Source organism: Anthonomus grandis, chromosome 2, assembly GCF_022605725.1.
Source record: "Anthonomus grandis grandis chromosome 2, icAntGran1.3, whole genome shotgun sequence".
Lineage (NCBI taxonomy): Eukaryota > Metazoa > Arthropoda > Insecta > Coleoptera > Curculionidae > Anthonomus > Anthonomus grandis.
Window position 1 is genome coordinate 46,257,586 of NC_065547.1, and position 14,876 is coordinate 46,272,461.

General features: G+C 31.3%; 2 protein-coding genes across 3 annotated transcripts in view; one reads left to right on the forward strand and one right to left on the reverse strand.

Annotated features, from left to right (window-relative positions):
* Positions 1–14,701, reverse strand: part of LOC126733590 (protein retinal degeneration B) — a 100,257-nt gene extending 85,556 nt beyond the window's left edge. The window contains exon 1 of one of the 2 annotated variants that reach the window (XM_050436938.1): positions 14,392–14,701. The gene's annotated coding sequence lies outside the window, so the exon portion shown is untranslated. The remainder of the gene's footprint in view (positions 1–14,391) is intronic. The other variant, XM_050436937.1, reaches the window with a different exon arrangement.
* On the forward strand, positions 6,760–8,309 carry LOC126733591 (RCC1-like G exchanging factor-like protein). The gene has a single exon (XM_050436939.1). The coding sequence runs from the start codon at positions 6,878–6,880 to the stop codon at positions 8,207–8,209; it is 1,332 nt and encodes a 443-aa protein (XP_050292896.1). The 5' UTR covers positions 6,760–6,877; the 3' UTR covers positions 8,210–8,309.
* Positions 14,702–14,876: the final 175 nt, after the last annotated feature.

Genomic DNA, 14,876 nt, shown 5'->3' on the forward strand with positions numbered 1-14,876 from the left:
TAACTTTTCGGTTTATTTATCTTATTAATAAGAATTTTAACTTGACGTGACTACTTGACTCGACTTAACTAATATTATTGACAAAGCTGGTAAGCATTATGATTTTACCCTGAAAAATTGACAAAGCATGTATCAGTGTGCTCTTTTCCCTTGAAAAATTGACAAAGCATGTATAAGTGTGCTATTTTTTCCCTTGAAAAATTGACAAAGCATGTATAAGTGTGCAATTTTTTCCCTTGAAAAATTGACAAAGCATGTAAAAGTGTGCTATTTTTTCCCTTAAAAAATTGACGAAGCATGTAAAAGTGTGCTATTTTTTCCCTTGAAAAATTGACAAAGCATGTAAAAGTGTGCTATTTTTTCCCTTGAAAAATTGACAAAGCATGTATAAGTGTGCAATTTTTTTCCCTTGAAAAATTGACAAAGCATGTATAAGTGTGCAATTTTTTTCCCTTGAAAAATTGACAAAGCATGTATAAGTGTGCTATTTTTTCCCTTGAAAAATTGACAAAGCATGTATAAGTGTGCAATTTTTTTCCCTTGAAAAATTGACAAAGCATGTATAAGTGTGCAATTTTTTTCCCTTGAAAAATTGACAAAGCATGTATAAGTGTGCAATTTTTTTCCCTTGAAAAATTGACAAAGCATGTATAAGTGTGCAATTTTTTTCCCTTGAAAAATTGACAAAGCATGTATAAGTGTGCAATTTTTTTCCCTTGAAAAATTGACAAAGCATGTATAAGTGTGCAATTTTTTTCCCTTGAAAAATTGACGAAGCATGTAAAAGTGTGCTATTTTTTCCCTTGAAAAATTGACAAAGCATGTAAAAGTGTGCTATTTTTTCCCTTGAAAAATTGACAAAGCATGTAAAAGTGTGCTATTTTTTCCCTTGAAAAATTGACAAAGCATGTAAAAGTGTGCTATTTTTTCCCTTGAAAAATTGACAAAGCATGTAAAAGTGTGCTATTTTTTCCCTTGAAAAATTGACAAAGCATGTAAAAGTGTGCTATTTTTTCCCTTGAAAAATTGACAAAGCATGTAAAAGTGTGCTATTTTTTCCCTTGAAAAATTGACAAAGCATGTAAAAGTGTGCTATTTTTTCCCTTGAAAAATTGACAAAGCATGTATAAGTGTGCAATTTTTTTCCCTTGAAAAATTGACAAAGCATGTATAAGTGTGCTATTTTTTCCCTTGAAAAATTGACAAAGCATGTATAAGTGTGCAATTTTTTTCCCTTGAAAAATTGACAAAGCATGTAAAAGTGTGCTATTTTTTCCCTTGAAAAATTGACGAAGCATGTAAAAGTGTGCTATTTTTTCCCTTGAAAAATTGACAAAGCATGTAAAAGTGTGCTATTTTTTCCCTTGAAAAATTGACAAAGCATGTAAAAGTGTGCTATTTTTTCCCTTGAAAAATTGACAAAGCATGTAAAAGTGTGCTATTTTTTCCCTTGAAAAATTGACAAAGCATGTAAAAGTGTGCTATTTTTTCCCTTGAAAAATTGACAAAGCATGTAAAAGTGTGCTATTTTTTCCCTTGAAAAATTGACAAAGCATGTAAAAGTGTGCTATTTTTTCCCTTGAAAAATTGACAAAGCATGTATAAGTGTGCAATTTTTTTCCCTTGAAAAATTGACAAAGCATGTATAAGTGTGCAATTTTTTTCCCTTGAAAAATTGACAAAGCATGTATAAGTGTGCAATTTTTTCCCTTGAAAAATTGACAAAGCATGTAAAAGTGTGCTATTTTTTCCCTTGAAAAATTGACGAAGCATGTAAAAGTGTGCTATTTTTTCCCTTGAAAAATTGACAAAGCATGTATAAGTGTGCAATTTTTTTCCCTTGAAAAATTGACAAAGCATGTATAAGTGTGCAATTTTTTTCCCTTGAAAAATTGGCAAAGCATGTATAAGTGTGCAATTTTTTCCCTTGAAAAATTGACAAAGCATGTAAAAGTGTGCTATTTTTTCCCTTGAAAAATTGACGAAGCATGTAAAAGTGTGCTATTTTTTCCCTTGAAAAATTGACAAAGCATGTAAAAGTGTGCAATTTTTTTCCCTTGAAAAATTGACAAAGCATGTATAAGTGTGCAATTTTTTTCCCTTGAAAAATTGACAAAGCATGTATAAGTGTGCAATTTTTTTCCCTTGAAAAATTGACAAAGCATGTATAAGTGTGCTATTTTTTCCCTTGAAAAATTGACAAAGCATGTATAAGTGTGCTATTTTTTCCCTTGAAAAATTGACAAAGCATGTATAAGTGTGCAATTTTTTCCCTTGAAAAATTGACAAAGCATGTAAAAGTGTGCTATTTTTTCCCTTAAAAAATTGACGAAGCATGTAAAAGTGTGCTATTTTTTCCCTTGAAAAAATTGACAAAGCATGTAAAAGTGTGCTATTTTTTCCCTTGAAAAATTGACAAAGCATGTATAAGTGTGCAATTTTTTTCCCTTGAAAAATTGACAAAGCATGTATAAGTGTGCAATTTTTTCCCTTGAAAAATTGACAAAGCATGTAAAAGTGTGCTATTTTTTCCCTTGAAAAATTGACGAAGCATGTAAAAGTGTGCTATTTTTTCCCTTGAAAAATTGACAAAGCATGTATAAGTGTGCAATTTTTTCCCTTGAAAAATTGACAAAGCATGTAAAAGTGTGCTATTTTTTCCCTTGAAAAATTGACAAAGCATGTAAAAGTGTGCTATTTTTTCCCTTGAAAAATTGACGAAGCATGTAAAAGTGTGCTATTTTTTCCCTTGAAAAATTGACAAAGCATGTATAAGTGTGCAATTTTTTTCCCTTGAAAAATTGACAAAGCATGTAAAAGTGTGCTATTTTTTCCCTTGAAAAATTGACGAAGCATGTAAAAGTGTGCTATTTTTTCCCTTGAAAAATTGACGAAGCATGTAAAAGTGTGCTATTTTTTCCCTTGAAAAATTGACAAAGCATGTAAAAGTGTGCTATTTTTTCCCTTGAAAAATTGGCAAAGCATGTATAAGTGTGCAATTTTTTCCCTTGAAAAATTGACAAAGCATGTAAAAGTGTGCTATTTTTTCCCTTGAAAAATTGACAAAGCATGTAAAAGTGTGCTATTTTTTCCCTTGAAAAATTGACAAAGCATGTAAAAGTGTGCTATTTTTTCCCTTGAAAAATTGACAAAGCATGTAAAAGTGTGCTATTTTTTCCCTTGAAAAATTGACAAAGCATGTAAAAGTGTGCTATTTTTTCCCTTGAAAAATTGACAAAGCATGTAAAAGTGTGCTATTTTTTTCCCTTGAAAAATTGACAAAGCATGTATAAGTGTGCAATTTTTTTCCCTTGAAAAATTGACAAAGCATGTATAAGTGTGCAATTTTTTTCCCTTGAAAAATTGACAAAGCATGTATAAGTGTGCAATTTTTTCCCTTGAAAAATTGACAAAGCATGTAAAAGTTGTGCTATTTTTTCCCTTGAAAAATTGACGAAGCATGTAAAAGTGTGCTATTTTTTCCCTTGAAAAATTGACAAAGCATGTATAAGTGTGCAATTTTTTTCCCTTGAAAAATTGACAAAGCATGTATAAGTGTGCAATTTTTTTCCCTTGAAAAATTGGCAAAGCATGTATAAGTGTGCAATTTTTTCCCTTGAAAAATTGACAAAGCATGTAAAAGTGTGCTATTTTTTTCCCTTGAAAAATTGACGAAGCATGTAAAAGTGTGCTATTTTTTCCCTTGAAAAATTGACAAAGCATGTAAAAGTGTGCAATTTTTTTCCCTTGAAAAATTGACAAAGCATGTATAAGTGTGCAATTTTTTTCCCTTGAAAAATTGACAAAGCATGTATAAGTGTGCAATTTTTTTCCCTTGAAAAATTGACAAAGCATGTATAAGTGTGCTATTTTTTCCCTTGAAAAATTGACAAAGCATGTATAAGTGTGCTATTTTTTCCCTTGAAAAATTGACAAAGCATGTATAAGTGTGCAATTTTTTCCCTTGAAAAATTGACAAAGCATGTAAAAGTGTGCTATTTTTTCCCTTAAAAAATTGACGAAGCATGTAAAAGTGTGCTATTTTTTCCCTTGAAAAATTGACAAAGCATGTAAAAGTGTGCTATTTTTTCCCTTGAAAAATTGACAAAGCATGTATAAGTGTGCAATTTTTTTCCCTTGAAAAATTGACAAAGCATGTATAAGTGTGCAATTTTTTTCCCTTGAAAAATTGACAAAGCATGTATAAGTGTGCAATTTTTTTCCCTTGAAAAATTGACAAAGCATGTATAAGTGTGCAATTTTTTCCCTTGAAAAATTGACAAAGCATGTAAAAGTGTGCTATTTTTTCCCTTGAAAAATTGACGAAGCATGTAAAAGTGTGCTATTTTTTCCCTTGAAAAATTGACAAAGCATGTATAAGTGTGCAATTTTTTTCCCTTGAAAAATTGACAAAGCATGTATAAGTGTGCAATTTTTTTCCCTTGAAAAATTGGCAAAGCATGTATAAGTGTGCAATTTTTTCCCTTGAAAAATTGACAAAGCATGTAAAAGTGTGCTATTTTTTCCCTTGAAAAATTGACGAAGCATGTAAAAGTGTGCTATTTTTTCCCTTGAAAAATTGACAAAGCATGTATAAGTGTGCAATTTTTTTCCCTTGAAAAATTGACAAAGCATGTAAAAGTGTGCAATTTTTTTCCCTTGAAAAATTGACAAAGCATGTATAAGTGTGCAATTTTTTTCCCTTGAAAAATTGACAAAGCATGTATAAGTGTGCTATTTTTTCCCTTGAAAAATTGACAAAGCATGTATCAGTGTGCTTCCCTGAATAAAATTGACAAAGCATGTAACCAGTGTGCTTTTACCCTGAATTTTTGACTTAGAGGAATGGTTTTTAGTGGGTCGGGGCTGGAAAAGGCCTTAACCCCACACTACCCCGGGCCGGCCCGGGGTGTCTGTTAGCAGATTTTTTTAACCTCTCTAAAAAATAAAAAAAAAAAAAACGATGGTAAGTATGTTTCGGGCAATCCCAGACGGAAGAATCTGCATTAGAGGATAATGAAGTTTAAAAAACCGATACCTGGCACAATTTAAACACTTTTGCTCATTGCATTAGGAATTCTTCTTTTATAGGTAGTCAAGGAAGCTTTGACTGACTGGACTAGAACTACTTGATATAATTTAAAGCAGGTAAATATTAGAATATTTTTTAATATATAGGTTAATAAGAAAATTCCCAAAAATTTATAAAAGATTTGAAAAAAAATCAATCAATCTTAATTTTAACTTACAGTTTTTCAAGTCAATTACTACATTACAAAATTATATGATAATTATAATAAGTTATAGTATGGGTCTAAAAAGGTCATAAAAGGCAATGAAATCTGTTTTTCCGTGATTACTTGATTAACAATTAAAACTTTCAAAGCATTTATGGTACCCTATTTTAAAACTCTAATAAACTTTTTGCTATAAAAATTAGCAAATGAGGATGGGAATAAAATGATATTTTCCGAGTATAACTAGACACATTACGGGACAAAAACACTATTTTCAGAGGATCGAGACACTATTTAGAAAATGAAACGAAAATAAACGAAAGTCCAGCTACATGCCAATATCAAGAGGTGTGTTACGAGGGCCAATATTGCCTCCTTTATAATTTTTTGTTTAAGTCGCAGATATGAAAACTCATCTGCAACATTCCACTCTACATTATTATGCAGATAACAGTTAAAAGACGCAAGGAATAGAGTCTGGATAATATTGATACAGGCAAAGCCTTTAATAAAGTGAATCACTTTTTTACGTATATGGGAAATAGACGTCTGAGAACTTTTTAATGGATAGATTTATATATTTCCTCAGGAAGTCTTTTTAACTCTTTACCAATGATATTGATCACAAAATATCCCCCAGTTATCCAACTTTTGCAGATGATTTAGGTCAACTACAACAAAATTTAAAGAATTAGTATATTATATTTAAATCATTTGTATATTTTAAGTAATAAAATTAATATCCATCTAAAGTATCATTCTGGATATCGAACAAACTTTGCTATAGTTATGACAAAATCGATCGATTTTATTTACGTACTTGTGGGGCTTTAGTTTGGCCCTGTAATTCTCCTTAATTGGCTTATTTTCCATCAGATGAAATAGCAATTTTATTATATAAGATCAATCAAGGTAGGTAGGTATAAAATAAAATCTGTAAATTCTACTACTATCTACTATAAATTCCTTTATACGTATCCTATGTTTAGATATGAAATTATATATTTTTCTATTGAGATATTGGATTATCTCTAAGATCAAAATGTCAGTTGAAGGGAGTTTAGACGAAGAATTATAGGACATAACCTCTAAATCTTTAAGTGTTATTGTTGTTTAAAAATAATAAAAATAAACTAATAATTTGTTTTAACGCTTACGCTTGTCCTTCTCTTCCTACCATAGAGTAATTAAAAGTATAATTATTATTAATATTCCTTTCTCTATGCTTCCTACTTTATTTTTGTGTTACAAAAGTAAAAACCTTCGAAGTTCAATAAAATGTCAAACTTGTCATTTTGGTACTTCAAAATAACATGCAGTTGATTTATGTAGTATTTTGGTATTTTTTTATTAATTAAAAGAGAAAAGTATTCGATAATAGGCAACTTTCCTCTATAGCTCTTGTAATCCGGGATTTTCTATCTGTTTTATTTTCACTGGTATCAAAGGAAACGTTAAATTGAAAGTATTCAAGAGGATAACGATTCACGTCTCCTTTACTCAAAAGTCTGACCTTATCCGAATGCACTGTCATAATTCTAACCTAGAATTCTATCATGTGTTTTCACAGAAAAATCAAAACAAACAAAAAATTGCCAAAAAATCCTCCAACAATGTTTTAATTAATAAAAAAACCTAACATGAACTATCTAAGAAAACTGAAACCAATCCTGGTGTATTCAGGTACGAGGCACCTAACCGGTCCCAAAAGAAAATACCCCATAAACACAACCCTAGCAGACCAGTTGCCCATTTTTGAAGGAAAAACCAGCAAAAGAGCCTATAAACGTGTATTCTCCTGGGGCAACGCCCAAACCGGAGCACTCGGAATCATAAAATTACTAGAAAAGAAAACTGTCGCATTAAAATTCCCTAAGAGGGTAGGTTTTGGGGAGGCATTTGAAGTGGTGACTGCGGCAGCTGGATTTGGATTCTCTGCCTTTGGTGTCAATAGTGACACTGATGTAAAACTGTATGGCTGTGGTATCAATACAGATTCCCAAATAGGTTATCATGAAAGGAGAACGGGGCATCCACTGGGGCTGATATTTCAGCCTCGGCCAATTTCGTTACCTTTTACAAACCCTCGTAAGACAAGAGTGTTGAAATTAGCAGCTGGTAGGGCTCATTTGGTCGTTTTGACTGATGAAGGTCTGTACACTTTAGGAAACAATGCGTATGGTCAATGTGGCCGAACAGTAATCCCAAATGAAGACTACATTAAAAGTAACCACATAAATCATATAGAAACTGTACATGGCAAAAGAATTATAGATATAGAATGTGGACAGGATCATACTCTGGCTTTAGCAGAAGATGGCTCAGTGTTTTCTTGCGGCTGGGGAGCTGATGGGCAAACAGGCCTAGGGCACTTTAAGAACACTGATAGATTTGAAAAAGTGAAGGGGGACATTGTCGGTGAAAAAATAATAAAACTCTCAAGCAGATCTGATTTTGTGTTAGCCCTAAGTGACCGAGGGGAAGTTTTTGGCTGGGGTAATAATGAATATGGACAAATATCACTTGAAAATGATGAACAACAGCTGTCAAATCCAGTTCATTTAAAAAATATATCAAAGCTAGGTAAAATGACAAATGTTGCTAGTGGTGGCTGCTCGTGTCTAGTGGTTAACCAAGTAGGAGAAGTTTTTTCTTGGGGCTATGGACTGCTAGGTCTGGGCCCTAATGTAGCACTATCAAAAGAGCCTCTGAAAATTCCAGAAACGCTGTTCGGTCAAAATGATTTTAGCCCTAATACTAAAGTGGTTAAAATTAAGTGTGGATTAAATTATTTTGCTGCCATAACTAATACAGGAGACCTTTATATGTGGGGAAGAAATAGGGGATGTGCTTTGGGGTTCGGAGATGAAAAGGATCAATTCTTTCCTTTAAAAGTGGCTATCGGTGGGATTGTTGAAAATGTGTTTTGTGGATTGGATCATACCATTGCCCTTTGTAAACCTTTTATTTAAATTTGTTGGGAAAGTTAAATGTAAGTTTTAAAAACTATAAAAGTGACTGATTTGTGATGTTAAAAAGAGTTAATTTTTTTAATATAGGTGGTCAAATCTTTTAAGGGTTTTATTGCTTCCTTGAAACTTTCTTGAGAGTTAAGAGTTGAGGTGGATTTATAGAGAAATTTAAAGGATCACCTGTATCCTCATTCCCTATTTCAAAAAAAAAACCCAAATCAAAGTAATTTTTAATTATTTATAAGTGGTAAGTGAGATAGGAAAACTCATGTCAAATAAGCAGGTCAAGGTGTCTTAAAACCGCTAAATAAACTATCACAATGTCACTATTTCTCCTTATATTTAATAATAATAATAATTTCATTTAATCCGTAAACTCATACATTCAGTACATGTTTCAATTCTACTCTTGTTGCATAGTTTTTCTTCCCTGGTATACCTGGGTTGCATTCCAGTGTGTAAGTTTTTGCTTTAATAATCAATAATAGCATTTATTTGCCAAAGCAAAATACAAAACTACAGTTGCAAATAAACAAAAAACCCAGAGGCAAAAGAACATATTATGCTTGTGTGGGTAAAACTATACTTGGTTATAAAAGATCAGTACAAACTAATAGTCAATGTGCAAAAGTCTAAAGTCAAGTGCTATTTTCAGGTAAAAATCTTGACCGGTATATTTTGTCATAGAGTTTTCCATTACTATATTAAGTAGTATTTAGGTCTAAATATCATCACTTATTGTATTAAAAATTATTTGTCTACATGTTGGTATATTCTTTGCTTCATATCAGCTTTAAAATTTTTTTTCTTAATATTTAATTATTTCACAACCATTGTGTACCAGGCAATTTTTAATAATATAATTCCTAATATACCTCTGAGCCAATTAATCCATAGGATAGCTGAGTGTGTGGGAAGGAAACTTAAACATTTTGTAAGTCTTTTAAATTTTAAAATCCAAATTCTTAGTTTTTGAGTTACTTCTTCGATTGCATGTAGCTCCCTCATCAAATCATATTAAACATTTATGAAAATATCTATGCACACTTTGTAATTTCCATACTCATTAGGTTTAATTGGTGGGTTTTTTTATGCAAATCCTTTATTAAATCCATAAAACATGTAGTTACAACAATACACATTTTTTATTACCTATCTGAGGTGTGGATTTTGTCAGTAAAAAAATTCTAACTTAATTAAGTATACAATTAAAATATTTATAAAATTTAAAGAATTCAGTCACTTATCCATTCATACATCCATTCATGTCATGATTTATCAAAATATTAAATTTAAATTTAAATATAAATAAAAAGGCAAAACGCGAGTACACAAAAATTAAATAACAAGAAAATATAACATTCATTCACAAATTAACTCATGCACCAATACACAATACTAGATGAGAGTTTCATTTAAATTTTCAGCCATATACTTGTGAAGAGAATAAAAGGCCTTTTCTTGCAGATATATTTTTAGATCTTTCTTTATCTCTTTATCTGATTTTTCTCTGAAGTTTATTGGGAGTTTATTCCAGACATCTAAAATACTATGTACCACAGTTTTCTTAACAAATGTAAAATTTGGTTTACAAGTCTTGAAATTATTTTTGAACCTAGTATTATGCGGATGTTGCCCTTTCAGATTCTCAAAAAAGATTTTATTGTCAAGGATAAACGAAACACATTCATAGATATAAATACAATAAAATGTTAGGATGTTATGATTAATAAAATATGGTTTACAGGATTCCTGATAGGGTAAATTGAATATAGTTCTCAAGCACCTTTTTTGCAAGATAAGAACTCTTTCAGAGTCCCCCAAATTCCCCCAAAGAATTATACCATATCTGACTCTGGACTGTATATAGGCATGATATGCTGAAAGGGAAGCCACTGTACCCACCTCCTGTGTTATTAGTCTCAAAGCGAAGCAATATCTGGACATATTTGCTGCCACCAACTCAACATGGGCACCCCAATCCAATCTTTCATCCATCATTACCCCAAGGAAGTTAGCTGACTGCTGTGTTCTTATCTCTGTCCTTCCAATTTGCACTAGAGAGCTTTCACTAGGCCGTTGTTTAAAGTTTAATATTTGCGTTTTGTTGACATTCACCAGAAGATTATTTATGCTAAACCAGTCTTCTAGCAATCCAACAGTTTGGGCCACTTGATTTGCACACTCCTGATCTGTATTTTTGCTGCATATAAGACTTGTGTCATCAGCAAACATAACCATATCATCATAGACATTGGTGACATCATTGGTGTAGATTATATACAGCAATAGTCCCAGAACGGACCCCTGAGGCACACCTTTTTTTATTTCTTTGTAACCAGACTTGAACTGTCTACCATCACTCATTCTGTCAACTACACGCTGCCTACGGTTTGACAAATAGGACTCTAGAAGTTTGAGGGCAACTCCTCTGATTCCATAGGCTTCTAGTTTTTTAAGCAGTATTGAATGGTCAACACTGTCAAAAGCCTTGGGTAGGTCAAGAAAAATTGCCATTGTAGCTTTTCGGTCATTCATTGATTTAATAATTTTCTGCAGTGCTTGATATATAGCCCTAACTGTTGATCTGCCTTTTCTAAACCCGTTCTGTAATTCTGTCAGTATTTGATGTTTCTCAAGATAAGTTTCAAGCCTGGTGTATATAATTTTTTCAAAAACCTTGTTTATATTGGGGAGCAGTGATATTGGACGGTAGTTTTTAGGTTCAGAGAGATTGTCTTTTTTGAAGACTGGTTAAACTAGAGCAATTTTGAGAAGTGTTGGATAGGTACCCTGTTGAATTGATAAGTTTATGACATGAGCTAGTGGCCTTGCCAATTGCCCTGAAATCTGCTTTAAAAATGAAATAGGAATGTCATCATGACCTGTTGATCTCTTATTTTTTAGTTGTTTTATTGTGTTCTTTACTTCAGTTGGATTGGTAGGAGCCAAAAAAATGCTGTTTGGATGTCTCTTTATTTTGCTTAGATCAATATTATTGTTAAAGTTAATGTCAGGACAGATATTTAAGAAGTAGTCATTAACAGTGTCCAGAAAATCAGATTCACTATCAGATTTAGTATTTGAACATTCCAATAATGATTTTTTTTGAGACTTTTTGTTTGTAAATTTTTTAATTAAAGACCATGTAGCCTTCCCTTTATTCTCAGATTCAGCAATATATTTAAAGTTTTTTTAGCCTCTCTAATTTTTTTTTTAAGACCGTACAATATTTTTTATAGTAATTTATGCTAACTTGCCCAGAATTCATTTGATGAAATAAATTGTGTTTCTTTTTTGATGAGATCATACCTTGTGTTAACCAGGATCTATTCTTTGAGCTTTTTGATTTTATTTTTTTTATTGGAAATATTTGGTTGAGCTTAGTATCCAAAATACCTGCCAGCTTATTAAAAGCTTTTTCAGCATCCGCCTCCCCCAGCACATCATCCCACACACAGCCAGTCATTTCAGAACATAAAGCCTGTAATTTAGATTTTGAAAATATTCTCCCCATTTTCCATGCACCAACTTCTTTGTCAGTGTTTAGACTTGTATTAATTGAGATCTGTATTGCATGGTGATCAGAAAGGGCTGTTTCCAATACTTCAGCATCGCTAAAATCTAAAAAGTTAATGAAAAAATTATAATTTTTTCATGTTTTTCATTTTTTCATATCTATACATGATATTTTATTTAATAGATTTGGTCTTGTTGTATCAAATATTGTTTGATTAAAATTATAAGAGTGTAAAAGATCCAAAAATTTCTACTTTTCCATCCCACTCTCATTTAGATTTTTTCTGGCGATAAATTGACATTAAAATCACCTGTCATAACTATCCTAAAATTCTTGAAAGCTGAACATAAATTCTGACACAATTCCTCAAAGACACCAAGAAAAACATTAAAGTCACCAAGACATGACCTATATACACACAGAATCAATAATTTTTTATTTTTATTTAAAATTCCACATACTTCAATTTGGCCTTTAATGCTGTAGTTCTGTATATTAAGCATCTCACTATAATATTTTTCCTTCCCATCTTGGACAAGAATGCAAACACCTCCGTGCTGACTGTGTATTCTCATATAACAAGTAAGCAGTTGGTACCCATCAATGTGGATGAAATTCTCCTCCCCTGGCCTGAGCCATTGCTTGCTCAGGCATAAAATTTCATAATTTTTGTTAAGTTTATCTAGAGTGACTTCTAAGTCTAATGTCTTATTTCTTATACACTGGATATTTTGTGTAAATATTTGAACGTCTGGGTTTATTATTCCTGATATCGGTGGTTGTTTGGATCTCGTCTCAGGTGTAAAAAATGGTTCACTACACCTTTACCCCATAGCTGCGAGTTCATGATCTTTTTTTTGTCCTCAAGCTCCACTTCAACTTTAAAAGAGCTAAGAAATTTTTGCTTTTTTGTTTTCATTTTCTCACACTTACAAGAAACATTAGCATTTTCCTTCATGTACTTCTCAAGTTGTGCAGAGTCTACATCCACTCCTATGAAGATATATCCCTTTTTTGTGGCTACACTTAAGCTAAAAGTACAGTTTTCTCCAAGCAATGGATATCCAACATGCTCATTTTTAATAGTTGTGGTCCATAACTAATCAAATCAATTTCCATAAGAAAAAAACAAAGTTGTTGCCTTAAAAATCAACAAATTAAACATTTATGAAAGTACCTATCTATGCAAACTTTAATTGTGACTAATGCACTATCCATTACTAGATTTTGAACTAAATAGTTGTGTTCGGGAGTTAGCAGATTCAATTTTCATCAGAGAAGGAACAAGTAGTGACTCATTGTTATACTATGGTCAATAAGTCAAGTCCAGATGAAATAAACTTTAACTTAGTTGCAAATGTATTTGAGAACATAAAACAGCCATTACCTAGACCTAGCTAGAAACAGCAGAGATTTCTGACCCACTTGAAATGTCAACAATAATTATGTGATGTTTATGTGAAGTCAGTTGGACCAGTATAAAAACTAAATTCCGTTAAATCGGTGCTTTTTTTACAAATCATGGGAACGCGTCCTTTTTTTTAAACATAATCTGGTAAATTATTTCATGTGAATTTATTAAAATACTTTTTAAGTCCTGGCTTTTTGCATATTTAACCAATTGTAATTTATTAAATGGACCAATTGACTTCGTATGGACTATACCATTGCAAAGATAATCGACGATTAATTCAAAAATTGCCATTCATCTAAGAACAATTGTATGCCATTGACAAAAATATGGAAAAAATTGTTCGTTCCTAGCTAATTATGTATGCTAATGACAATCACATAATCAGAGATTGCCAATTGGGATTCAGAAAAGAATTTAACTGTAATACAGGTTTTTTAGTTGTTTATAAATATTTAATATAGAAAGTGATTCTTTATTCAAGAAATGTACAAATCAATACTTACATACTAGTAAACATTATTATTATTATAAATTCTTACAGGTTTAAATTTCGCCTAGGTAAGCATACCTGTGTGTGCAATAAATAAATATTGTATAACGAATTGGATCAAAATTGGCATCTATATAATATGTAAATATCAAAACAATTTAATTATTTTACACGAAAATAGCGTACTACATACTTATTGATGTATTAGAGAAACTTCAAAAAAAGACTTAAGTTATTACAAATAAATTGTTTGACATTTTTATTAAAAAGTTTTTTGTTTTTTAAATTCCTGATATCTAGTGGAATTAGGTTGTAAAATTTGGGTGCTAAATAGGTGGCAAATCTGAGATTGAGATTTCTTTTTGGTGAAGGTATTTTTAAGTGTTTGTTAGTGTTTTGCCTAGTGTTGTGTTTGTGTTGTATAAAATTTGTTTTAATCCAATCAAAGAGACAATATGTACAGTGCACAAATACTGCAGGTTTCAGTAGAGTAAAGATGAGACGTTGGAAGCAGTCTTGCTTTTTTAAAAATAACTTTAAGAATAGAGTTTTGACTAGTTTATATATTTATTTACTATAGTTATTTATTTATTATATTTATTTATTTATTATAGTTTTGATTCTACATAAAATCAATTCAAAAGTCTATAGTTAAACAATAATTTGTAAAAAAGCTCTGAATAGTTTTCATGTAGAAATTGAATTTAAGTGAGCATGCACATCAACAAAATCCATACTAATTTGTATCACATACTTACCAAGGCCTTCGATACTGGCATCTATTCTCACTAATCTCTTTGGTGCACTGATTGTTATAAATAATGTTTGCTGCCACTGCACTGCTTAATTTCATTAGTTTAACATTAAAAAATTTAATTTTTATAACAGATATGAAATAATGATATTGAAATAGAGAAATTAAATGTTTTGTACACGGGTTATAGTCCCTTAAGCGCTATGCACATTAGTGAGTGTATTCCTTTATTAGTGTAATCTAATTTACACTCGTAAATTTACGATAAACAAATCAATCTGATCCGATTTGTTTTCATTCTGTTATCATCTGTTATTGATTTTTGATATGACGAAAGACATTTTTACTGTCAGATAAGCATGACACCTGTCACTCGAATGTAAACAAAGATTGTTTCACCGTTGCCAGATCTTAGGATTTATATTACATTCACCTAAGAAAGTTATTTTAGTACAGAATTTATAACTCTAATTTAATGCTATGCTATAA